This window comes from Mus musculus, chromosome 11 (genome assembly GCF_000001635.26).
Source record: "Mus musculus strain C57BL/6J chromosome 11, GRCm38.p6 C57BL/6J".
Lineage (NCBI taxonomy): Eukaryota > Metazoa > Chordata > Mammalia > Rodentia > Muridae > Mus > Mus musculus.
The window spans coordinates 63,993,457-64,020,697 of NC_000077.6; the positions used below are offsets into that span (position 1 = coordinate 63,993,457).

The window sequence follows — 27,241 nt, forward strand, 5'->3', positions numbered from 1 at the left end:
TCCACTTACTTAGGCATTGAACATGAAGAAATCTAGCTGGCACTCAACTAGATGTTTCATCTCTACTGACTAACATTGCTCATAGTGTAGGACGGTGCCATACACGTTACCCGAGGAGAAAAGCAGTCATCAGTCTTACCCAGCTACGAACCACAAGAGCTACAACAATGGCCTGTCTGCAAGATATCGGTACAACAGTAGCACAAATATTATGGGAACAGCTGTCCACCTTTTTGATTGGATTTAGGCCTCACTCTACCAGTGAGCTCATATCTGACACTGCTAATGAGGCCAAGAACCTGAGACTAGATGGGTAATGGGACCTAGGGGAAAACTTACTATAATTATCCTGCTAAATGAGCATAACAATAAAACAAGCTTCAGGGTGAGTAAGTCCATGAATGTGGAGGAGGATCAGCCATGACTTACCTTATCTGCCCTCGAACCAGAGGCCTGTTCTTTGTTCTATTCATGTTTGAGTCGAACGGCACCTCAAAAAACTGGAAAAACAGACAGAAAACAAGAAGCTATTAAATACCATATAAAACAATCCTGCTTTGGTATTGACACTCTTTCCTCAGCAGATTTTAGCCCTTTCCCTTCTTTCTGGTAGTGGCGGTGCTGGAGACCTCTCATCCACTAAGATGCCCCCCTTCTCATCTCACCTCTGATAACAAGAAGTAATACTGTGTCGTTTCCTAAAGAAAACTTCTCTGGGAAAGACAAACTTTAAAAAATGCACTGTAAAGAATATGTATTTTCACTCTCATTAAAAATGGTTTGCTAAATACACAGTTACAATCTTTAAGCCCCGTTGTTCCAGCTTTAAGGCAGAATAAAAATAAATAAATAAATAAATAAACCCTTTCCTTCCCAAGTTGCCTTTCACACCTGAGTCCACCACATACCCCATGCCTGTAGGTCTATCGGCCATCAGCACCGCTGTTGAGACCAGGAGTAATCACCAGCCCAGATGAAAGAGTTGAGGTGAGGCTATGAGTTTGGTTTTCTTGCTCTGCCTGGCACAGGCTAGATTTCACGTGTTACAACGATCATAAAGCTTACAGTACCTCAGCCTAAACAGTGCACTCAGCAGTTGTCTCTCATGCCCACAATGAAGCTTTTTTGTTTACTTGTCAAAGGCAGCTCAAGAAATTTCCAAACCCATGATAAACTATATAAATAAGTTCTATAATTTGTTATCAAATGTCTCCTACGTGTCAACTTTAGGGGTATAAAAGTAATCCAAAATCTGACCAGTTATTTGAGAAAATCTTTGATTAAATGGGCTGGAGGCAAATCAGTAGAAGAAAGGGTAATTCAATAGAAGTTAATCTATCTTCAGCCATGTTCCTTAATAACCGCGGGAACTGTTCCCACAGTGACTCAATGGTCGAATCATAGTAGTGCGATAAGGGCTCTGAGAAACACTAACAGGAATAAATCTAATTAATGGTGCGTACTCAGTGTTTCCAAAACTTATTTGAGCATGAAATCTTTTTTTCAAGAAAAACATGTTTAACAGATTTCAGAAATGTCTGGTCTGAGTCTACGTCAGTGATAGGAATCACTTATCCATGTGTGCAAACTGTAGCTCCAAATGCTGGGCTCTGCACGCTGAGCTCTTACAGGCTAGAGGAAAACATCGCCACAGAGAGCAGTGTAGGAAGGGCTGGGGTACTTAGAGGAGCCATTCGGTGCCGCCTATTAACAAACACGCGTGTTTCACTGTGCCTTCTTTATACTGCTACGATGAAACACCACAGCCAAAAGCAACTTGGGAAGGAAAGGGTTTATTTATTTTAGTTTATAACTCTCAGGTCACACTTCATTATGGAGAGAAAGGTCGCCAAGGCAGGAACTCAAGGCAGGAAACTGGACCCAGGAACTGAAGCAGAGACCATGGAGTAATGTCGGATGCCAGCTTACTTCCCATGGCTTGCTCACTCTGCTTTCTTAGACTATGAAGGACCACCAGCCCAGGGATGGCACCATTCACAGTACACTGGGCCCTCCCACATCAACCATGCAAACGCCCTACAGACATGTCTACAAGTCATCTGAGCATTCCCATCCTGAGGTCCCTCTTCCCAGATAACACTCTGTGCATCAAGTTGACAAAAAACAAATGACAACCAACCAACCCCACCTGGACAACTGACCGCTTGTCATCTTGACATACCAATAACTTCCTTTTCTTGCTTATACCCAAGATCTCGTATTAATAAACATTACACAATAAAACATATTCCAACTTTTGAAAGCCCCACAGTCTTTAGAAACTCAAACACTTTATAAGTTCAGCCTCTTTAAAATACCTAACACCACTTTACAATTTTAAGTCTCTCAAGTGTCCCTGTAAACTCAAAACTAAGTTACAAACTTCTTACTCTAAGGAGGAAGTGCCAGGACATGGTTACAAACAAACCAAATGAAAACCAAACGCCAACAGTGTAAATCAAATCCTGCAGCTCGATGTCTTGCATTTGGGATACACCCATGATGTTCTCGGCTCCAAAGGGCTTAGGTCGCTCTCCCCTCTCAGCTCCACCATCCTTAGCACACACAGCTTGCCTCATAGACTCAGGCCAGCTCCACACCATGCCTGCCACTGCCCCTGTCTTTGGAGCCTGTCATCTCCAATATGAAGGGGTCTCCACAGGCTGCACCTGGATCACTAACCTCTCCTGGGCATGCTTCATGGACTCTGACCCTGCTACATGGTGTCAAGCCTCAACTTCTCTTCATGACCCCTTCAATCCTAGCATTTCCAATGTAACTCAGGCTCCACCTTTACCAATGTCTCTCCTGGCCTCTTACAGTAAAAGGTCTCAGCTGATTTCTATGAACCTTGCTTGCCTTTAAAACTTACCACCTGGCAGACCAAGTTTGGCTGCCAGCATGAGCTGGCCTTGGCCCCTTCTGTGTGCTGAACTTGAGAAAATACTTTAAGAAGATTTTATCTCAATGAAGTGTGTCTCTTACTAATGAAAGCTGATTTTTCAGCCCCAGCTAGTCACCATCAATTGTCCTAGTAAAGGTTGTATTGCCACAAATTCTTAGTCAACAATCTCAATAGTCTTGATAGGGTCTTTGCTTCCTCCTGAAAAATCACATCTGATCAGAAGTATCCTGATCCTCTAAGTTCTCATAACAGTTCATTAAGCTCTGAGCACTCAGTGGCCTTCTATACGTCTACACTCTTCCTCAAAGTAACAGGTCTGCTACAGCAATACTCTATTTCTAGTACCAATTTCGATCTCACTTTACTTTTTAATTGCTGAGATCAAATACTACTGGCCAGAAATAGCTTGTGGAAGAAGGATTTACTTCATCTGACATACTCCATTACTGAGGGACGCCTCGGCAGGAGCTCAAGTCAGGAACTGAAGACCATGGAGGAACACTGTTTCCTGCCTTGCTCCATGGCTCTCCCTGTTCAGCTTTCTTTCTGATAGCACTCAGGACCACTGCCCAGGAGCAGCACCATCTCCAGTGGGCTGGGCCCTCCCACATCAATCATTAATCAAGAACATGATCTACTGTCTTGCCTATAGGCCAATCTGATGGGGCCATTTTCTCAATTGAGGTTCATCTTTGAAAGAACTCTAGTTTGTTAAGTTGACAAAGAAATAACCAGGACACACACATTAAGAATCAAGCAAAGTTGTGTTCTGAACTATTTTGGAAATTGTGAAGTCTCACAGGCTTTAAAAATTCAAACATTTTAAAACTTCAGTCTCTTTAAAATATATAACATCACTTAAAAAAATCTAAAGTCTCTTAAGCGTTGGTTACTGGGTTGCGTCTCACATCTTATTTAGTGTAAGCTGTGCAGCATCAAGAAGCCAAAAAGCTTGAAGAAAATGGAGAGCACCCAAAGACTCTGTCTTTTCTCCTCTAGGGGAGCTAGCTATTAATGCCTCTGTGTGGTGGCTGTAAGAGCATAGATAATGTATTGCTATGGTCTATTTGGAAACTAAATTTGCTTGAAAGGTACATCTGAGTATCATGCTCGGAGGGACGAACTGTGATGGCTCTGTTTCATGTCACTTTGCCTATTCTGGAACAATATTGCCCAAAGTTTTTCCTGTGTAGCTGTGGGACAGAGTCTGTCACAGAGCTTAGTGAGATCTGGAAGTAGATGTGAAGTAGCAGCCATGTGGATTCTTGGAAAGCTGGTTCCATGTCAGGTGCTGTTTGTAGCTTACACTCAGCTGTAGATCTGATGGCCGCACACTTGGATGGCCACACTCTGTTGGATGGCCACACACTATTGGCTTTCAGCAGCACCAGGCTTGCAGCTTCTCCAGCTCAGGACAGATCTCCTCAGGCTGCAGCTGGTTTCCAAGTTCTTCCAGCTTCTGAAGATCTTGAGCCAAGTTTTGTGCTGCTCTCTGTCAGGTCACCTGGTGCATCGGTGGCAGCTGCTTGCACGAGTCCAGATGGTCCAGGTTTGTCCTCGTTGGTCGATATGTTTCAGACCCCACATTGCTCCCCTCCTCCTCTGCTTTCTTGATCATGGCTTTGTTTATGGACCCCGCACCATGCACAAGCAAACAGCCTTACCTGACCTGCTCAGGGCTTAGGTTGCAGAAAAGCTGATCCCTTATGTTTCTCACTGTGGGTCTGACACTGTGACCAAGCTATCACTGACATGGGTTTCTGTACTTACTTTTACCATGGCTACCACTGAAAGTGCTTGACTTGGAACTGAAGAGGTGATTTAGCAGTTAAGTGCATGTACTGCTCTTGCCTCCACTGCACCTAATATCAGGTGGCTCACAATGCCATACATTTAATTAAAATTTGTTTTAAAGGGCTTTTCATTACCTATTAATCCAAGGGGCAGACTTTTTGAGCTGTGAATATAAAATTCTTATCATTAAAGAGACACAGTATAATACTATGCAGATGAGTCTTCATTGACCATTCCATGAGCCATCAGTGCAAGCAATGCTTATAGATAGGCATGGACTGCTATAATCAGTAAAAAGTGATGTATAATCTGTAAGTATTATCAATCATCCGCCCATCAGAATCCACATTCTGTACTGAATTAGCTGCAGTCTCATGTTACAAGAGTCTGTTGTAAATGTTCACATCACCACCTTATCCCAATTTTCAAATACATTTTTTTTGGGCATTTGAAATGACTTTTTCTTTCTGGCCTGAAATATGTGTTTCATTTTCACTCCATGGGACTAATGAGGATTTCAGTCACAAGCTATGCTATGCTGCTATCTATCAGGTACCACTCTTAATACAGCACAGAGACTGGTGCTAAATACTTTTTAGGGCTTGAGCTCTGTCATGGGTGTGCACACATGTGCTTGCTCATTATGCAGGCATTTTCATGAATTAGTTCATCCAGATAGGAATGATGAAATGGTTTCTGTACTCCTGGGGGGGGGGGGTTAGCCATCCAAAAAATAGTGACCAGGGCTAGAAAGCAACAGAATGGTGGCAGCGCTGGACTCCACGAGGGCCTCAATTTTTCAAAAGCAACATCTGGGCAGAAATTCCATGCTAACTAAGCTTGTGGGTTGATTTTAGTGACGGTACAGCACCCCTTCCGCACACCAAGGGATCAGAGTTCCTGCTGCTTGATTCTGTTTCCCATGCATTTTATAGAGTGTCTTTCAGTTAGCTCATTGCTCTGGTTTAGATATTTAAACCGCATTTCCAAAACACAGAGCAGAGTATGTTCAGAGAAAGTTCATGCGTGTTAGCAGTTAGACTGCAGACCTTACATGTAGCGGCCGTTTGTTGCCTACTCATGTTTCCCTGTGGTGTATATATATATATATATATATATATATATATATATATATATATATATATTATGCTTTCATGGCTTTAACTATTTCTGAAGCACAACTTGAATTCTTGCAATGTGTTGAATATAAAAGACAAATATGATATGAACCCTCAGAATGTACAGTTTCCTTGACACTCAAGGAAGATTGGTTTCAAGATGCTACGGATATTTGTGTCCCATAAATGGAATGGGAAGTAAGGCATGCAGAGTACTGTCACACTTCCACACGCTGTATGTCACCGCCAGGCTCCTTGCTTCACCTACGACAAAGTGAATGCTGTGAAGTGGCTGCTGAACTGCAGCAGAGTACAAGGAAGAGCATGCTGACTCAGCACAGACACGTCCTGTAGCCAAACACTCCTGACTTGGAGGATTAAATTTATGGGCCATGCAATAAAAAATAAAACAAAGAGGATGAATTAACTGTACCCAGGAGAGTTCAGAGCACACTGAGAGCGACAGGCTGGAGAGAGGTGGACAGCTCACAGGTCTCTCTTGGGCCTAAGCTGCTCTTCTAACAGAAGGTTCTGCTCAGGGTTTGAGTGGCCACAGGACCAGTAACCCCACTTCACTTCTACGGTCCCCTAAGAACCTATCTCATCTAAACTGGGCCAGCTGAGACTCCTTCCCTGGGACAGTACAAGGCAGCAGGGAAATGTGACCAGCTTCTTTTACTGACGATGGCCACAGAATAACACGCAGAGGAAATAAAAAGGGAGGCGAGACCAATGCTAGGGAGCAGTGATCCGGAAGGCCTTCACCTTTCCTTCTTCAGTTCAGTTGAAAGCTTCACAGGTACTGCACTGTCCTGGGAGCACAAGGAAGGAGAATTTCCAAACACTGGAGCAATGAATACCTCATTTTCCCCCTCAGCAAACAATATATTTTTTGTCTAGGTTAAAATTTCAAAAGAGCTTTTCCTCTCAGTCTGTTTTTGTAAAAATCCACCAATCGTTTGGCCATTTTTCATTTTGAACTTTTGCTTCCTTCCTCGGGCTCACAGCCTTGTCACACCCTCAGCTACAGGCTCCCTGCCCTCCAGCAACTCCAAGATCAGCTGTGTGTTTACACTCCTAGAGTGAGGAGCATTGGAAACAAAAGTCAGCCTAGCCCAGAGGACAGGGCCTTGCGAGCTCTTACACCTTGTACCACTTGCAGAGTCACCTTCACATGACCTCAGCCATCACTGCTCTGGCTCCTTCTGGGTCTTGGGTCTGCTTTGTCTATTCCTGCATATACACTCGCTCCAGGAAGCAGGCAGTTGGCTCCAGTGTTCCCTGCCTCCTAACCCAGTATCTCATGCAGGAAGCTGAGTCCCTGCTAGTCTTGAGAGAAATGTTCAGAATCAACAGGCCCTGGGACTGTCCTGAAAGCACAGGGAGGGAGGTGCTGGTGGGGACATTGTGACACACTGCTCCAACTCAAACTGCAAGTGCTAATTTCTATACATTGAAGAAAAAGTCCACGCTCAGAAGAAACTATGAAGGTGCTAGGCAGATGGGTACCTCAATGCCACTTACAATGACTATAAGTTGTGTTAGGGAAAATATCCAACTAGGTAACAAGATATATCCTTTCTCCACCCCCTTCTCCCCGCCCCCCCCCCGCCCCCCTCCCCCACAGTGTGAGAGCAACATTCCTCCAAAGGCCCCGCAGAAAGACACACCCTGCAGTTCAGGGCTTGTTGCTCCATCCATCCCCTGGAAAGCTGTCAGTGTGTGTTTGTCATTCCCGTCCAGCTCACAGCTCCTAACAGCTCGATAGTATCTCCATCAATCTCCAACCAGATTAAAAGGGATATTTAAAAAAAATAAAAAGCTCAGAGAGGGGCTCTAGCAGGACCCACATATCATTTCTTCTTACAAATCAGTTAAGATGCCCAGGCAGCTGTCACTTTTCCCTTGTTACCCATGTCCTACTGGTCTACCTCCAATAAACAAACTACGACTCATTCTCATTGAGATTTTTTTTTCCCCATGAGGCATGTGAAATAGCAAATGCAGGCAGTCTGGCATCCATCAAAAGTGGTTTTCATGCATATGGAGACTGGGCAATGTTCTTTGAAGAGGTCACACAGGCCACCTCTCATGAAGGCTTTGTCCTCAAAAGAAAAAAATAAAAAAGGCTCAAAACATTAGTAACCTAGTCCTTATTAAAGTCAAGTGCTGCATCCTAGAGTAAAAGAAACCCCAGCCCTGCCTAGCTCCCAGAGCCTCTACCGTAAAGTGACCTTCTGTTCCTGCCAGGGGAATCTCAATTTGTAAACACTGCTTTCTCACAAAAGATGGAAGGAAAATGAAATATTTATAATACCTGCTCTGAGTAGTGAGGGAGGGTGATTTATTATTCTTATCTTCCCGATTTTTCAGTGTCTATAAAGACCATGCATTTTCTAGTTAGGGAAAAACCAAAAGTAAGGCCAAGCCAGGTGTGTCTCTGGTACACACCTTTAACTACAGCCTTGAAGAAGAAATCAGGGAGATGGCCTGTTAGAGCCTACCCTGACTGCATGACCAAACTGATACAACACCTAGATAGCCACTCTCTAAGTTAACTGAATAAAATAATTACTAAACTCATCCAAACAAAACCAGTATTAAGGGAACCCTAACCAATCATAATCTGTTCTTCCCACAGAGTCACATCGGAAGACAAAATGCTAATCTCAAATAGGTCACACACAGTCACTATCACATAACCAGAATACTCCATGGGCTCAGCCCTCCTAGTCACTAGCTACTTTTCTACCATCTCCCTCGACCTGCTGACCTCCTTCCTTTCACTTTGTATACAGCAGTCAGTGATCTTTCTAGGAGCTAAGCTGGCCATGTTCTTTTCCAGAATAAAGCATGGGCAGCAGCACCCAGGGAATGACGTGAACATTCCAACTTGGCGAGCAAAGCTCTCCTAGCCGTCCATGCTCCTGGACTCTTCTGCTGTCTACCCCTCTCTATACGGCCCTTTCTAAGCAATGCGCCAGTTCTTCGGAGGCAGGCTTTCAGCAGTGTACACGTCATGCTGCCCCTGTGGGGCCCTGCTAACTCACGTCAGGGCTGACTAGGCTCCTCTAGAGTCCATGTTTGGAGCCATGCCTGTACAGAAGCACTGTACTGTAAATGCTGCCGGGTGAGGTATCACCGTTCTCAGAACATGCTTGCCAAGGCCCACTAGGTCCTCACCACTCCTCACCACCAACCCCACTACCCCGCCATTCAGCTCCAGTGCCCCAGCCTCAGGCCATTCTCAAGCAACTGTTGCTTTTCTCCTTCCTCCACCTTCAATGTTGGTAACTAACTCTGTTACCGAGCACCGGCTCCCTCTAACAGGACACAAACTCCTTTTCCTACTCCCAACCAGGCACCAAGAGTAGCCTCTTCCCCTAATGCTTGGCTGGTGTCCTGCAGGAGCTGGAACTCCTGTCTCCTAGCTTCCAGGAAACTCAGTGCTCCAGTGCTCCTCTCAGCAGATTCAGCTTGTATCTCTCAGTGATGGATTCCTCTCCTGGACATCTGAACAAGCCCAGCGCTCCCCAGGCAACCCTTCCTCTTAGCTCCACACCCCTTCCAAGAGCATTATCTACTTCAACACAAGGTGAACTGGAGAGTGAGAGGATGAGTTGAGTTTTCAACGTCCATGCTTCCTCAATGTGGAGTCCAGAGTGAGTGGAGTCTTCTAAAACCTCTAAGAAGGCTCTAAGGAATCTCATTCAAACAGCTGCCAAAGGCTAGAATTCCCTCAGAATCTATTCTTAAAATAGTGAGTTCTAAAAGCTGTTCTGAAAAGTAAATAAATGCACCCAAAGTTACTGGCATCAGCAGATCCTGCAAAACCAAACAAAACCCCTCAACTTTAAAAGACTGGGAAAATGACCAATTAGTACTACTACAGTTGTGGCTCACTATAGACATAAATCTGGTTAATAAATAAAATCCTTGTAGAGCTCTCTATCTACAACTGAAACGCTATAGAGGCATCTTATGGAATGCAACAATATTAAAGAATACAAGATTGAAGATTAAACAACAGAACAACATCTTGACTCTCAATTGGCTCTCTAAAATGCAAAAGATTTAAATGTCATTGATAAATAAAGGAAAGCTATATCACAAGCTGTGCAATGAAATGCGCCAACCTGCACAGGGTCGAACGCTGCTGTAATACACATCTGGTCACAGTGGGTGGGGGTGGGGGTTAGAGAAATCATTAAGCAATCTGAGAACTCCCAAACAAAGACACTGTAAAATTCTGTACTATAAAGCAAAGGAAACACTTAATCCCTCAGGAGCTGCAGTATGTATTTCAACTGGGTTATCCCTTCCCGTGAAAGGACACAGCGATACACCAAAACCTGGGGTGACACTGGATCTCCACTGTGCACATGTGGCACAAAGCCAGTATGCCTCGCTCTCCTGGCACCTGTTGTCTAATCATCTGTGAGAGATTATTCCAGGCAGCAGAAGAGGAGGGGCAGAAGGAGGAAGGGGAGGGGCAGAAGGAGGGAAGAATGCAAGCCTTTCTTATCAGCAAACACAGTGCTACACACACTGACCTTTAAAATGGTAGTTATATTTGCTTTCTATGAACTGCCCCAAACATTACAGTGTATCTTTAAACTTTAGACCCCATGAACCTATAGAGGGAAATGACCTGGTTATTATGAGACATTGTATTCTTCATGCCCTTGAGATGCTGTCTTGGGGCAATCACAGCACATTTCAACCTCCACAAAACATCAATACTACAAAATGTGTTTTCTTGTGAATCTTAATACAAAACTATAATATAGCAAGCAGAAGCAAGAAACATTCCCTTGAAATAATAAATAACAACAGAATAACACTCACATTAAATGAGAAAAGTACGAAGCTATTTCTGCACATGTGGGTGGCAGAAGGCGGTCACTGATGGGGATATTCCTACCAGGTTTTAACAACTGTCCTGTGCCCTGTATTCTCCCTGTTCCACTTTCACTCTGCTGACTGAAACTGCCCTCACTGTAGCTGGTAAGCTGAGTATGTGTACAAGTAGACCGCCCATGTGTGAGAAGTGGGTAGCAGTTCCTACTGAAAGATGTGGGAAGGCTGGAAATTCCTACCGAAGGGTAAGCCGTTTGTCATGCAGGATGGGTAGGAATGCTGGGTAACTGCCCAGAACCCTCAGAATTTAAGCCTTTTATAGGCTTTTCTCTCAGAAGCCACAGAAAATCACTTATTGAGTACTGCTGTTCTAGAGAACACCACATATATTTCCCACCTCACCATGGGGCCTGAGGACAGCAACATGGCCAACCAACCCATGCAGGGGAAATCGGAATCAACACTAAATATCTCCAAGTCTCCTGCTAACAGAAAATGGAGAAAAAAAAATTTTTTTCCTGGTATGTGAATAAATACAAGATATTAGGTGTTGCTAAGAAAGATGAAGCCATGATAAGGACAAAGTTTGAAATCAGGACCAACAGCGGTGGCGCAGCCTTTGATCCCAGCACTCAAGAAGAAGGTGTATCTCTGAATTCTAGGTCAGCCTGGTCTACAAAGTGAGTTCCAGGACAGCCAGAGCTACACAGAAAAAGTATCTTTAAAAACTGAAAACAAAACAAAATCAAACAACCCCAAAGCAAAGCAAACAACAACAAAAACCAAGATAAAATTCACAATTAGTTTTACAGTGACTCTTTAACTTTAACAACCAACCAACCAACCAAACTAACTAGCCAACTAACTAGCCAACTAACTGATTGGTATAGTAGGAGTTTATTCTTAATTTTCTGCTAAATAAAAATTTAAAAATCCGATACATTTTTAAGGTTTATTAGTTTTGTATGTGTATGGATGCGTTGCCCACATATGTGTAGCTGCCCACAGAGGGCAGAAGAGGGCGTCAGATCCCGGGGAACTGGAGTTAGAGCCAACTGTAGGGCCGGGAACTGAACCCACGTCCTCTTCACTACTCATTACCTTTCCAGGTCCCAGGCTAACTTGTTAAAACACCCACAAAGTAACTGATGTGTGACAACAGTTTTTATTAGTGTGACTCAGGAGAGCTTAAATGGGTTCCATTTGGTCATCAAATCCCAATATTAAGAGAATCACAAGCTTCATATATCTATGTCACTTATCTGACATAATTCTTTTTGTTTATTGGATATTTTCTTTTTTTTTTAAAGATTTATTTATTTATTGTATGTAAGTACACTATAGTTGTCTTCAGACACACCAGAAGAGGGTGCCAGATTTCATTACGGATGGTTGTGAACCACCATGTGGTTGCTGGGATTTGAACTCAGGACCTCTGGAAGAGTAGTCAGTGCTCTTAACCGCTGAGCCATCTCTCCAGCCCTGGATATTTTCTTTATTTACATTTCAAATGTTATCACCTTTCCTGTTTCTCCCCCTCCAGGAAACACCCTGTCCCATCTTCCCTCCCCCTGCATCTATGAGGGTTTTCTTCCACCCACCCACACTCTCCCACCTCCCCACCCTTAACTCCCCTACACTGGGGCATCTATCGAGCCTTCATAGGACCAAGGACCTCCCCTCCCATTGATGCAATTCGACATAATTCTTTTTTTTTTTTTTTTAAAGGTTTATTTATTTTTTTATTATATGAAAGTACACTGTAGCTGTCCTCAGACACCCCAGAAGAGGGAGTCAGATCTCATTACGGATGGTTGTGAGCCACCATGTGGTTGCTGGGATTTGAACTCCTGACCTTCGGAAGAACAGTCGGGTGCTCTTACCCATTGAGCTATCTCACCAGCCCCTCGACATAATTCTTAAGAGGCAGGAAGCACTATGGTGTTCCTTCTTAGCTATTCATGTAAAATCGGAGTGAAATCTTGGGACAAATACAAGTTAAAGAAATGTTAGTTCGCCATCAAACATTCTGAAAAATGTATTAATAGCTGAACTTATTTTGAATTATTATTTTAATTTTTGAGAACCTTCGTTTAGTCCTCTGAAGGGGTGAGGCATTCCTGGGCACTGTGGTAAGTGAGGTATGAGGGTCAATGGAGCAGGCCTCCATTTTATCTCTCTGCTCCGTCTATACACCTCAAACAGAGGATGCATACGACAGCAGACTTATGAATCCTAGCTAAAAGGCCAGGAAGCAATTAATATTTTCAATTTCAAATACTGGGCTTGAGTTAACTGGAAGATGCCCTCTTGGTCCCAACTGGAGGTTGAACCTGGAGTGTTGTGAATTTTCTTTTTTTCTTTTTCTTTCTTTCTTTCTTTTTTTTTTTTTTTTTTTTTTTTTTTTTTTGAGACAGGGTTTCTCAGTGTAGCCCTGGCTGTCCTGGAACTCACTCTGTAGACCAGGCTGGCCTCGAACTCAGAAATCTGCCTGCCTCTGCCTCCCAAGTGCTGGGATTAAAGGTGTGTGCCACCACACCCAGCTGTGAATTTTCTAGATAAATACTTTACCAAGAAACTGTGTGCCCAGCCTGCTTTTAGTTTCTATTTTAAGATAGAGTCTCAGAAGTCGCTCAGGCTGGTCTTGAACTTCCCTGTAGCCCAGGCAAGACTTGAAAGTGAATCCTGTGTTTAGCCTCCAGTTACTTGGAATTACAGCCTAGGTCGGAAAGATGGTTTTCTAAGAGAGGCCTTTGGTTTTATAGCTTCCTTGTAGCAAGGCAAGGGGACATAGAAAGGAGAAAAGGCTGGGTATTAGCAGTATGTTTATTAGGAAACAGTGAAAAACAGACCCAAAAGACACGTGGTAAATGATATCTGATAGCAAATTACACAGATAAGTACACTTTCCATCATACGTGCCTTTAGAAATGTCACATGAACAGTAACACATGTATGTATAAATAATCTTAGCACTTGGAGGCAAAGACAGGCAGATCTAAGTTTCATGCCAGTCAGGGCTACATCTATCTCATAAACAAAATAAAACAAAAAAAATTCTAGTAACATTGTATGCATGTATGTATGTATGTATGTATGTATGTATATATGTATGTATGTATGCATGCACACACATGCCATGTCAGAGGGCAACTTTGGGGGCCTGGTTTTCTCCTTTTACCATGTGGGTTCCTGAGATCAAACTTTACCCACCAAGCCATGTCATAGCCTCAGAAATCCTTCCACATTATGTACTATTCCTCTTTAGTGCATGAGTGAAATTCTCTATCTATCTATCTATCTATCTATCTATCTATCTATCTATCTATCTATCTATCTACCTACCTACCTACCTACCTACCTACCTACCTATTCATTCAATGTGTACCTATGTGGGCATGTGTGTGCCCTGCTGTACATATGGCTGTCAGAGGACAATCTCTACCATGTAAGTCTTGGAGCAAACTCAGGTCATTAGGCTTAGTGACAAGCACCATTTCCAGCTAAGCCATCTCTCTGGGTCTGAGGCAATAGAATTCTAAGGCATGCATTCTGGAGTAGAGTATTAACAATGACTATTACAATGATCACAAAGTATAAAAAAATGGAAAGGTAAATAGATCACTGGTACATACTATAAGGCAACATTAGAAAATAAATTCCCATACCAATACTCTTCAAACTATTCTACAAAATAGAATCAGAAGGAACACTATCCAATTAATTTTATAAAGCCACAGTTATGCTGCATATTCTCCCTTGGAGATGGAACAGTTTCTGTCTAACCAGGAACTTGTCATAATTTACTTTCATAAAGGGCTTCATAAGAGTTTTTTCTTTAAACTTCTATCATGTTTAATGTTCCAAAAAGATTTTAAAAACTGATTGAGTGAATATACTTTTAGCTTCAGAACATATTATATATATTTAAGAGGCATTTAACTATTATAAATTATTTTGATGACTTAAAAAATGTCAATACTGAGTTGTATATTTTAAAATACATTTTATTAGTTTAATAAAAAGAAAATAAATTCCCTATAATCTAATAGTCTGTGATGCCAAATTTTATAACAATTATCACACTAATCTAGAGTTTAGTGGCTCTCATACCATAAGGACAATGAACTAAAATAGCCCCTATTCCTACATAGCTCTGATTGTAGAGGCAAAAATACACATGTCGACTGACATTTAATAATGGTTTCTTTTAAACATTCTAATACAGAATGTGATGTAAGACAGAGAAATTAACACTACAAGTTATGGCTATCAAAAAGTCTCAGGCAGTATTCATGCATAAAAATTTTAAATAATATATGACTAGGAGCCACAAGAGAGAGCCTAGCATAAACGAATGTGATTTTTCAAAATGATGGCTCTAATAAGTAACTATATTTGAGGCATCATTTCTTTTACCATTTATCATCACGGTGTGACAGTCACAGCCAAAAGTTACTTTTAAAAGAAATTTGCTACTATATGATCTATTGCACAGCATGGTGGCAATTATTTCCTAATGCCTTGACTATCTCAAGGAGCTAAGTAAGAGTGGACCGAAGTGGTCTCATCACAAAGAAAGGGTATTTGTGGTGAGGCTATGCTAATTAGACAGGTTTGGTCATTTTACAATCTATTCATACATAAAAATGTCAGTTATACAACAAAACATGCTATTATTTGTTAATTAAAAATAAGTCAAACAACTAAAAGCTATTTGGCAAAGAAATCAGCTGCAACACTGTAACTGTGAAGGAAACTCCCTGAGGATTGCCGACTGCGTGCAGAGCACATACAGTATGTATGTAACAACCAAAGGTCTGAATTGCTACCTGGAAGGTCAGATGGATTATTATTAAACATGCCAAGAGCTTAAAAATGAAACAAGACTATGCAAACCGGCATATACTGCTTCTGTCACTTGGGAAGGAAAGGGGTGTACCCTGATGTTGGAGAGGGGGGAAAATGGGGTCAGCTTGCTGCTAGATACTGCACTTCTGAAACTCTGCCCATGGGAAACTACAATGGAAGGAATCTACCCAGGGAAGGAGAAGCCACCTGCCACATAAACAGTGTTCAGTGCTGCAGTGCTCTGAACAGGTAAAAACGGGAAGAAAAACTAGAGGGAAGGACAGAATGTGAGGAACAGGACTTAAGGCAGACAAGGGATGCTCACTAACAGGGAAGACGGCAAACCAGTGCTGCACTTGGCATCGATGCTGGGTTCACAGTGGTGGGCTATGGGGTTTCTGTTCACTTTCAAAGTTTCCTTTATTATAATAAGCGGCAGACAAGTCATAAACAGACTAAATAACACAGATAGATGTGGCTATGTGTTTCTTACAAAGGATTTGTAGATGGTTTGGTGTGGAAAGTTTTTCAAACTTCAACATTACATTTTTAAAGCCACATTAAGTCTAGATTTTTCCAAAACACATTAGAAATGTAAAATTTCCTCACAAATCCCTTTGAAAGTCAGTGTGAGGAGGGTCTTTCCTCAGAGGGCAGGACGAGCCGCTGCGGAGGCGCTCCTGTTTGAGAATTTCGTATTCTTCAGCACTTTGTCCCTTTAGTGCTGGCCTCAGCTCACTGCTGCTAAGCCTTGCCGACTGACTACCACTGTTACCCTTGTTCACGTCGTTCAGCACTACAAACCAGCGAGGACCACTGCAAGAGAGCAGCTTCTGTGCGCCCTGGCTTCTCACCTACATCTGCGATGGTTATGCACAAAATGTCCAAGTTTGCAAACAATGTGAAATTGCATGAGCATGTTTATATACCTGTTGGTGTATGTGTGCGCACATGTACATATGTGTCATACATGTAGAGGTCACACACTGTTGTCTATCAGTCACCATCTACCATCTACCATCTACCTCCTTTTTGAAACAGGGTCTCTCCCTGGCCTAGAGCTTGCCCAGCCGGCTGAGCTGTGTGCTCAGTGATCCCTGAGGTCTGTGAGCCTCCACCTCCCCAGGGCTGGGAGTGCACACACTGTCCCATCTTGTCACCCGGGTTCTGCACAGCAGATACGAGCACTTTATTGAATGAACTGCCTACCAGCTCCATGATACAAGTTTTATACCTTGACATGTTTAGTTTAACTGCTAATGAATATTGTTTATCTAGACGTAAAAACGTGCTGAGGTTACTTTCCTTTAATTTTTAAAGCTTGTGTTTTATTTTCACCTATGGCTCTGTGAATACCCGAGGCGGCCATAAAGGTGTCACATCCATGGAACTGGAATTGCAGGCAGGTGTGAGCCTGTCCATGGGTGCTGGGAGCTGAACTTGGGTTCTCTGGAGCAGCAAGCCCTCTCGACTGCTGAGCCATCTCCCCACATGTGGTGCGGTTATTTCATTTCAAAGTCTTAAAAACAAATTCACTAATAAAAATCTGAAAACGATTTGTTTAGGCAGGGTCTCATTATCTAGCTCTGGCTAGCCTAGAACTCACATGGACTTGCCTGCCTCTGCTTCCTGGACATTAGGAATCAAAGCGTGTACCAACAGGCCTGGCAAAATCTTTTTTAAAATCAATTTTCCAGTTGAAGAATCACATACATTCTCAGCTAAAGAAATATTATTTCCAACAAGTCAAGTGGCAAATTTGTTTTGAACAAATAATTCATTTGAACTATGAGCTAACCTAACAAGGGTTAATAGGCTAACTTAGGATACACATTCATCACGTCATCAACGTGGCGACCGTTGGAATAAACAGAAAAGATAAGCAGACCGAGGGCCGAGCAGTCTGCAGTGCGTGTGTACTGACAAGCTGCGGCCAGGCCCGGCTCACAGTCAGTGCTGTTACTCTCCCGGGGATGAGGAGGAGCTTTTGAGGGCGAACCCAAGTAGTCCTCACTCCAGCCCCATTTGGGGCGGTCATTACGCTCACTTTAAAGGTGAGGACACCCTGCTGGGGCCACGGCCCTCAAACCTGCCTGGGCACGTTGGTTCCCGGCCTCTGTTCCACATCATCGCTCTTGAGTGTCCATCCGGCATACAGTGCATTGTGACCCCATGTCACACTGCATCACTGAATGTGGACAACAAAGTAAAGGTTTATGAAGCAGAGTGAAGTGTGTGGTAGTATTCACCCATGGTATGTCAAATGACTCCCTGCAGCCTTGTTTCCACACATGTAGTACAAGTACTCTGTGTTGCACACACTGCCTCGCCACACAGCACTAATGTGACACATCACCTGTGACTACCACCCGTGACACCTGAGCTGAGGACCACCCAACTGCACAGGTTTTGCTCTCACTGAAACACACTGGTGTAGTTACGGGAGACAGAAGATCTAACTTTCCACTCTCCCACCACCATTTCTTTTTAGGTCTAGGCCGATGCTTCCTGCCTCTCTTGCTCCATCTATAAGCTAACTCATTAGTTTTAAATGTCTTCTGCCATTACTTAAAACAGAAAAATATAAAAGCTAGGTGAAACCAACCAACCAGTCCAAAAAGCCGGAATTCTGTTAGATAAATGTATGCATGCACAGGATAGGTTTTGGGCTCTGAAAGTCTAGTCCATGCTGATCAACCTCCTGGATTCCTGACTATAGGTCTGAAAAATATGTCAAATGAAGCACAGGCGTAAGGCTCCAATCTCAACTCCCCATGGTTTACGGACTAAGCCTACGGAAGACAGGGTTTTTCTCTTTGAATAAACCTGGGAAGGAAATGATACTCCCTCCTTATGCACACATTCATAGCAGTGCCCTGATTCTTCAACAGCACAAGGCCTGCAAGCCTCAGGATTGAGGGAACTGCCCCCACAGTCTAGCTCTTCAAGTGGACACTACATCGGGTCTTTCTGCAGCACTCAGTGACCCACGCGGGTCCCAGGGTATATTCCCAGTCTCCTAAAACAGAAAAACTCAGAGCAGAGACGGGGCCTGCGTATCAGGCAGTACTACTGCAAGGGATTTATCACAGAACCAAGCTGGAGTGCTATTAATCCAGCCTAAAGTAAGCGATCGTTTGCTAAAGTACTACTGAACAGCTTCTTACCCACACGACAGCTCCCTTTATTATAAAAAGTTAACTAGTAAAAGTACACAGATAGCAATTTTATAAGCTCTATATACAAGTGATCTAGACAGAGATTCTAATAAAGTCTGCAGAAAAAACAAATTGCACAGGAAAGGAAAGAGCACCCCACTGTGTAATTATAGTGCTTACCCATTCAGAAACAAACTGCTGTGTAGTATGGGGTTTGTACTTAAGTCTAATAGTATTGGCAATCTGATTGAATATTTATTAATTTTAAAGATGATTTTACATGCAAAGTTATGTGCCATTCTATAATCAGAATAAAATAACAAACAAACAAGCAAACAAATACACAACTGAAAAACCAAAACCCATAACCAAACCAGTGCCATTTGGACAGACTAAAGAACATTTCAAGACACAACAGATCATTATTATCCTCAGGTTCTGTATGACAGATATCACTGTTGCTGGGGCAACCTGAACCAAAGAAAGGCATGTGGGACCTCTAGCTTTTCTTACAGCTGCATGAGACTCTGATGTTCTCAAACAAGGATTTTAATTGAAAATACTGAGGCAACATAATCTGTCCATGCCGAGTCCAGACCTACTCCTGAAGCGGTTCGCCCCACGAGTTCAGCAACAGGGCTGTTTTGTAGCGTATCCTCCTCAGTCCTGTTTTACTCAGCACACAGTCATGGAGAGCAGGCTCAGTCTCTTCCATGTCATGTGCGTTCTGCGCTCTTCCTTCTGGGGGTGAAGACATCTGTGGTCCACACACACGGTAAGTCTCATACCTTACAGGCTTGTCTGGGGCTCTGAAACACCACCGACAAGGGTGGATGGGTTTCATCTTCCAGTAAGAACAGCCACTAAAGCATCTCGGGCCCTAGTTAATCTTTTTTTTTTTTTTTTTTTTTTCAGAAACAAATACTTCTAGCATAAGTTGTTTGCCAGATTTCTTGATAGATAGTTTTAAATATCAGTGCAACAAAACAAAACAAAACACAACACAACACATTTGTATCTTTGTCTCTTCATTCTTTAAGAATGCTTTCCTGTCCATGTAAACATGTCCTGGTGAATATCCCTGCACTCCTTAAGATTTATATGGGTATTTAACAATTACAAAGACTCATTCTTTCCTTTTCCTCTTCAGTTTGTAACAGTTGCTGAACTCAAAGACACTGTGGAATCTATATCATCAAGCAGTTTAGTGAAGAAAATAAAAATACCATTTATGAAATAGATGGAAATTCTCTAACAACAAAGCAAAACATACAACTGAAAGAGCGCAGAGACCACAGGGTCCAGTCTGTAAACACCAGCTCAGTGTCACCTGACAGGAAGCATCTATACAAAATGGAAGGACCCTGTCTATCACCTCAAATGTCATGCGTGTCCCATGATGCTCTCCTACAAAGCCTCACTGAGATTATTTGGGAACTAATGAAAAATCTGAATCAAAGACAAGTTTTAAGCAAAAGGTATTTCCTTAATTTCAATTATGATAAAAGTCTCTCAATTTACACATCATAGGGAGTGATTTTTTGACACTCTTAGTAAAGGCAGGATGTAAGGGATCGCCAACTTATTCAACAGATAAAATCTCCCAGCTTTAGTACATTTGGTATCAGTGATAGCATTTAAAAGGCTTGATCATCAATGGTACAGCTTGAGTCTACCAAGAGCCTTACATCACACGCTGAATGCAATTATAATTTATAATCTGTTAATTCAATTAAATCAGGCATACAAAAATAGATGAGACCCGCCACTTGAGAATTCTTCAAGGATCATCATTTTAACTCAATTTTAAAATAACAACATTTATTTTTTTTCAGAAATACTATGGCTGAACTTCTTATAAACCCTGATAGTCTAATTTTGTGTAATTTAGCTACAGTCAGTACAGAGTAAGGGGTAGCCAGAGGGCCTCTTAAAGTCTCTTTTAAAGAAGGTCAGAAAAATTTTATTAACAATTAATTCACTTGCTTCAATTTAAATGTGCACTTTTATAGCACTCTCAGTAACTTGAAAACAGGTCACTCACAGTCCCCACATTTTGTTTTTACAGGAAGTACAGAAACTTCCTTGAGCTCTATTTAACTGGATGAGAACACAGATTTCTACACATTACCACTGATAAAATAAGTAGTGACTTGTTTGAATACAAGTGGCTTATTTTTTAAAATGAATCTACGGCGAGTTCTAAGGAATTTTATTAAATGAACTAGGCCAAGGGTTGCCAGTGATTTTCTGGGGGAACGTCACAAATGTTCCTAGGCACACATCATCTCAGATACACATGCCCACATGGTGCCGCTCATCATGTTACACAGTTGAACCATTTCAACAGAAGCTCAGATCCACTGGGCTGTGCCCCTTTTGGAACTGCATAAATCTAAAATGAACTAAACGTAAAACAGTATTTAACATTCTTACACAATCCCTTCTACATTATTTGAACATTAAATTTCAGCAAGTAACAATGTACACTTTTTATCAGTATTTTATTTTAAAATTTAATATGCCAAGCTATGATACAGAATCAAAATGGACATAGGAAAATTAAACAGAGCCAGGAGTCCTCCACGGCACAGGCATTCCTCATGCTACAGAGAGCTGTCTCTCCCTTTCTACAGACCAACTGCTTACAAGTTCAAACAATGACTGAGAATTACTATTTCATAAGAACACTCTAGAGAGAGCAATCTCTCTGCAAGACTAAAATGCATTCCTTAGTGACAAGGAGACGACTACAGAGAGAGATGTAAGAACAGAGACTCTTGTGTAGCCACCTCACGGATTCCACTCCTCACGGCCAAGGACTAGTGCAGAGGGGGATAAAAAGACTGTACAGACCACAGCTCTGCGCTGCAGGAGTTCAAAGATCAGTGTTTATTTCATGCAAAGCATACTAAAGTAACACACTTAGCCATCTCCACAACTTATCTTCCGTCAGAATGTAAGGCGACAAAGTCACAGCACCTGGCTCATATGCGTATCCCAGGCACAAGTGACTGCACAGCTGTGGAAAGCCTCAGCTCAAATATCAAAAATTCCTGATATAATAAAATGGTGTAAACTTAAACCACCCATTTCTAATCCAATTACTTTATCTCCTCCCCTCATCGACAGTGATTTCATGAAGTTTGGCTGAAGAGTGATTCGGTATTTAGTTTCTGATTAAATTCTATCCTAGCTAGAGAACAGTGATGGGCATTAAAACCCACACACAAGCAAATACACACAGTTTTAACATAGGCAGAAATGGTGAGAAGCTATGTGCGTTATTTAGGGAAGTTCTTGCCACTGTTACCTGCCGCTGTGACTCTCAGTGTTTGCTCGCCACAGGAAGATGCCCTAGCAGTGGAGACCAGCTACATTCTCTACACACTCCAAGAACGGCAGCGTGGTGTTTCCTGCGGTGACTGCAGTTCCACAATACCCCTAGATGTGTGTATTAGCATGTGACAACCAGGCAGGCTAGGGTCTGGTTTACTTTAAGGGGAAATAATCTGCTTGATAACATTTCCTAACTCTCTTTTCTCAGTTAGTGCCACCAGAAAACAGGGTAGAAAGTTTTTGCCTGTTTCTGACCCACTCTTCATGACGCACTGTGATTACCCAGGCCTTCTGGTTACATGCAACTCTTTCATCATGCAAAGCCAGGGCCAGAGCAAATCCCCTCACAGGCTCTCTCCCTCCTCAATGGAAACAAGTGGGTGGGGGTGGCTGGAACATGCCCTTCCCTAGTCCCCTGTAATTCTTGCTGAAGGGTTCGGGCAGACATGGAGGGAGTTTCAACATCTCCCTGATTTCCCTAGAGAAGAATCCAGGAGGCGGTGGCTCCTTGGCCTGTAAGAATTCAGCCTGGGAAGAGGGCACAAGCAAACCCAGGGGCTTCTGTGCTTTACCTAATTTGTCTTGAGCGCTATAAGGATGATTCTTGTCCTTCAGGGTTACAGAGACAAAGGCGTGTTGGCAACCAGCATAAACAAAGTCCCTCACTCCTTACCACTCTGCAGTCATCAAGCAACACTTTGCTATTTGCAATCAATCTTCTCTTTAAAAAAAATCATGTGTTGAATGCATTTGTGGTGTACCCATATGTGTGCATGTGTGTATGGAGGAGTGCATCTGGCCGTGCGTGTGTGTGTGTGTGTGTGTGTGTGTGTGTGTGCGTGCGTGCGTGCAGAGGTCAAAGGAGGATGCTGGGTAGCCTGTTCTATGCACTCTTGAATTCCCTTGCTACAGTCACGATGGCAGGAGACAGGTATGGAAGGGAGCGTGCCGTTTTGGGTAGGCTGGCTCAGCAGCAAGCTCCTGGGTTCCACTTGTTTTCACGGTGCAGCCATGCAGGGCCTTTTACCACGGGTGCCAGAGACTTGAACTCAGCTCACCAGGCTGGTGCAGCAAGCTCCCTTAGAGTCATTTCCCCAGCTGCCTGAATCTCTTTCTAGAAAGCCCGGTACTTCTCTCAGCTTCACAGACTGATTGGATTAAGTAAACGACTTTTTCACAGCTTCTCAGATGTTTTCACACATGCGAATCTGAGATAATCTTCACTAAGGAGGTGCCTATGTTTGGATGACTTTTAGTTTGTGGGTGTTTCATGTCATGCTGCTTTTAGTTTCTTCTGGACTAAGACTTGAGTGTACAGATCTTTGTAGGGTATTCAGAGCCTCTTTTACAATAGGGAAGTAAGGCCACTCTATGTTATTTTCTGATAACAAAATCAGGAGACAGACCAGAGAGAAAAAAAGGTAAAAGCTTTAGTATGAAAATTCACACACGGTTTTGATGCAAAAATTACTTAAATGTGATCTTTTAAACTGTAATGTAAAAGCAACCGATAGAAGAACAATCCAAAATATTCAATTCTCAAATGAAGTAAAACAAACTGGGTGTGGTGATGCACACTTTTAATCCTAGCACTCAAGAGGCCTAGACAGCTAGATCTCAATGAGTTTGAGCTGGGGACAGTCACGGTAGCAGTGGGAACCTGTCTTAAAGCAGCAGCAGCAGCAGCAGCAGCAGCAGCAGCAGCAGCAGCAGCAGCAGCAGAAGCAGAAGAAGCAGAAGCAGCAGCAGCAGCAGCAGCAGCAGCAGCAGCAGCGGTGGCACCAAAACCATAAAACAAAACAGAAAAAAATGTCCAGATACTTGGCCAAGGTTGGTGACCTGGGCAAGGCAAGGGGGCACTGGAGGCCTCAGAGGGCCTGGAAGAGACAGTGGAGGGCCAAGGCCAGAGCTACTTATAAACACAGCTTTTCACATGCAGGACTGCTGACTTCGCCCTGCACACAGGCTGGTGTCCCTGAGTGCCACAGAAGTCTTTCTTTATGTTCCTTGTAGATGATATACTTTAAAGACCCCAAGTGGTCTTCTGTGCCAGCGTTATTTTTTATACATCAGGTTTCGAATAAAATTCTGGGTATTCCAATGTGTTCTGGTACTTTCTCCCATCCGAGTTCAGTAGCACCACCATCTTGTTCTTAAATAGTTGTTGAGTCCTCTCTCATTTACAAAATGAGTATAGAAAATGGAGAGGTGAACATCTGTTATTTACCAGAAATTCTGCTGAGAAGAACCTGTGCTCAGAGCACCAATTTGTAGCTCTCATTCATCTGTCAGGTTAAGCTGGGACAAGGTGTTGTTTTATGTTTGTGAAGGACATACTCAAAATTTTTAGAGAGAAAAATCCCAGAAGTGGATCACCAACGACTACTCTATTCAACTGAGAAACTCTAACTGTTGTTTTCACGGTAATTTCAAGCTGAGCAAGCTGCTCAGAGCCTCTCTTACAATAGTTAAATGTAGCTATTTACGGTATGTAATACAGAAGACAGTCTTCTTTGGGTTTTTAATGTTACATGATACAAAATTAACAAAATTAAGAAACACAAAGAAAAAAAATAAGCCTGAATTTCAGATGAACAATTAGTTTGATCATTGTCTCCATATGTACATATTGTTTGTACATGTTCTTTTAATTTACAGTAAATATAATTTCCATAAAAGAATCTGGATAGATAAATAGATCTACCTGTTTCTTTCACACTGACAAGGCTTCCTTCCCTTCAATAGGTGTACCAAAATGGACTTTTAAACAATGTCCCCTGCTGTTCTTATGCTGCTTTGTGGTTACTCTACATTACAGCAACCATTTAGACAAGGCCTTTACTTTTCTCCAGATTAGCTGGCATTTGAGCGACTTGAATACATGCAAATCACATCCTATTGTGCGTTTCCATCTGAGAGGAACCTTATTAATCATGCTACGAGCCTCTGGGGACAAGGTGGCTATCTGGAGCTCAGTGGGGGCTCAGCAGCAGCACCACCCCTGAGCGCTCTCAAGGACTTGGATCAGTGCTTGTTCAGTCAGAAACTCCTCGGAAGGTCCCCAGAGGTCCCTTCAGAGATAACGGGGCTACAGCTGGGGAGAGGGGGACAGAGCAAAGGGAAGAGGTGGTAGGGGAAGTGGAGAAACAGATGAGGAAAAACAGAGTGCAAAAGAGGGAGAGAAACAACGGAGACTACAATGTGAAAGACAAGATGGCTATGTACAAGGCAAGGCAGCGATGACTTGGGCAAGCACTAGGGAACGAGGATCAGGAACAAAACCCAGGAGAAAGTTAAAAGCAGCAAACTTCCTTACTTTCCATCCTTAGAGTGGATGCTTCACGAGCCAGTTTACACGTGAAGGAGAGTCAATGAGTTGAAGTCCTTGTGTAGGTGGCACTCTTGGTGAGTATAACTAGAATTTGTGCCGCTTCTACTCTCAACCCTGAGGCCCCAACCAGCACATAGATGTCTATCCATTTTAAATCACTCTTTCAGAAATGCCTGGGAATTCTTAACTGATCATGAAGCTACACTTTAGAAGCGGTGATGGATTTCCAATCACCCAGTCTTTTGTGGTTCCTTCAGATGTTACCTTAAAGAGGTGGAATTATCCCAAATGACAACACAGCCTTTTACTTGTAGAAGTATGTTAAAAATATGAGAGCAATGTTCTCTTCAGAAGAAAGGAATTTTACTGAAGAAGGCAGAGCTCAATCATTCTCAAATGTTCACAGCTCCAGTGTAGAGAGGAGACTGACAGGCCTCTTGATGTCCACAGGCCGGCCAGCTTTTCTCCTGGAATCCCACCCCGAGTGGCACTGCTGACTTCAACACCTTCATTCTACACGCAGGGGAGGAAATGAGAGACCACAGCGGTTCTCTAGAGACACCTGGGAGTGAAGAGTGTCACCAGGTCCTTTACTGTGGCCCTAGTGTTATCTTGACAGGCTGTTGAGCATGCTGAAGGAGGAGAGATAAACTTCTGTTCTGATTCTTCATTAAATAAAAACCACACTGTCAAGTGCATACGCCCGTCAGGCCTACTCTCCTTCGGCTAGCTTTTCTACAGGCACGCTTTTCAGTACAGAGAAAATCCTCAGTTAAAGGAGAACAAGGCTTACAAAGCTTACAGAAGATGCTCAAGATGATGGCAGTAAATGTTCTCAAGGGATCCTGAAGCAAGTGTGCATGTGAGAGTTAAAGGACCCATTTCACCCACACAAGCCCAAGTAAGAGCTGCCCCACTGTAGAGCAAACACTGGAACTGTGGGAAAGCTAAGGACCAGTTAACCATGTGTGCTTAGATACTGATGCACTTCTGACACACATCTTGAAACATAAAGTCTTATTTAAGCAGAGAGGAGAAACTTCACTGTGAGATTTAAATACAATAGTAATATCTGAAATTCAAAGAGGAATGACTTTTTTTTTTTTGGAGAATGTGAAATGAGTTTAAAAAATAAATGTAGAAATACAGATTTAGAAATATATCCTGAGAAGTGTTCTCTTAGAATTGAGTACTGATGTATTCTATGGTCCTGCCATAGCTCAGTCCAGCCTGTATGATCATAAGTCCATCCATATGTCTAACTTCTCCCTCTCAGCACACCCTGTTTCCGTCCTTCAATATTCTTTATCTAATTATCTAAATATTTAGAGTGAAAATATTTTTACAAAGATTCATACATGCAAATAACACAGTAATATCCTTACTCTATGTGCACATTCCTTACTAAAGTAATTCTGGATAATTTATACTCTAACTCACTAAATTCTAATGGATATTATGGCCAAATGACTATGCAAGAGGAGAGAGTTCCTTTCCAGAAATATGTAAGAATAATAAGACAGGAAGTACAGTCACAGAATAATGAAATAAAATGGATATCTGATAGTGTTCAAAAGTAATGACTACAGGGGGAGTCTTTTATCAAACAGACCTCATCTACAACATTCAAAGCAAATGTTTAAATTTCATAAATATAAGAAAAATAAACAGCATCACAGCTGAAAATCAAAGTGCTCAAAATTGCATCATTAAAATGCAGATAATTCTTTAATCCATTCAGATTTTTACGTCTATATCTATAATTAAGAATTCAGTTCAGCCAAATCCGTTAATTAAACTATTCGAGATAACACAAAATAAAATTAAATGTAAAGTGCCTAAGAAAAGTCAGGTTCATAAGCAGCATCTATAATATAAATCTCAG

General features: G+C 42.4%; 1 protein-coding gene across 2 annotated transcripts in view; it reads right to left on the reverse strand.

Moving 5' to 3' along the window:
* Positions 1 to 27,241, reverse strand: part of Cox10 (heme A:farnesyltransferase cytochrome c oxidase assembly factor 10) — a 116,846-nt gene that overhangs the window by 30,830 nt on the left and 58,775 nt on the right. For both annotated transcript variants that reach the window (NM_178379.3, XM_006534168.4), the window contains one exon: positions 430 to 500. In NM_178379.3, coding sequence (NP_848466.1) covers positions 430 to 500 — 71 coding nt within the window. The remainder of the gene's footprint in view (positions 1 to 429; positions 501 to 27,241) is intronic.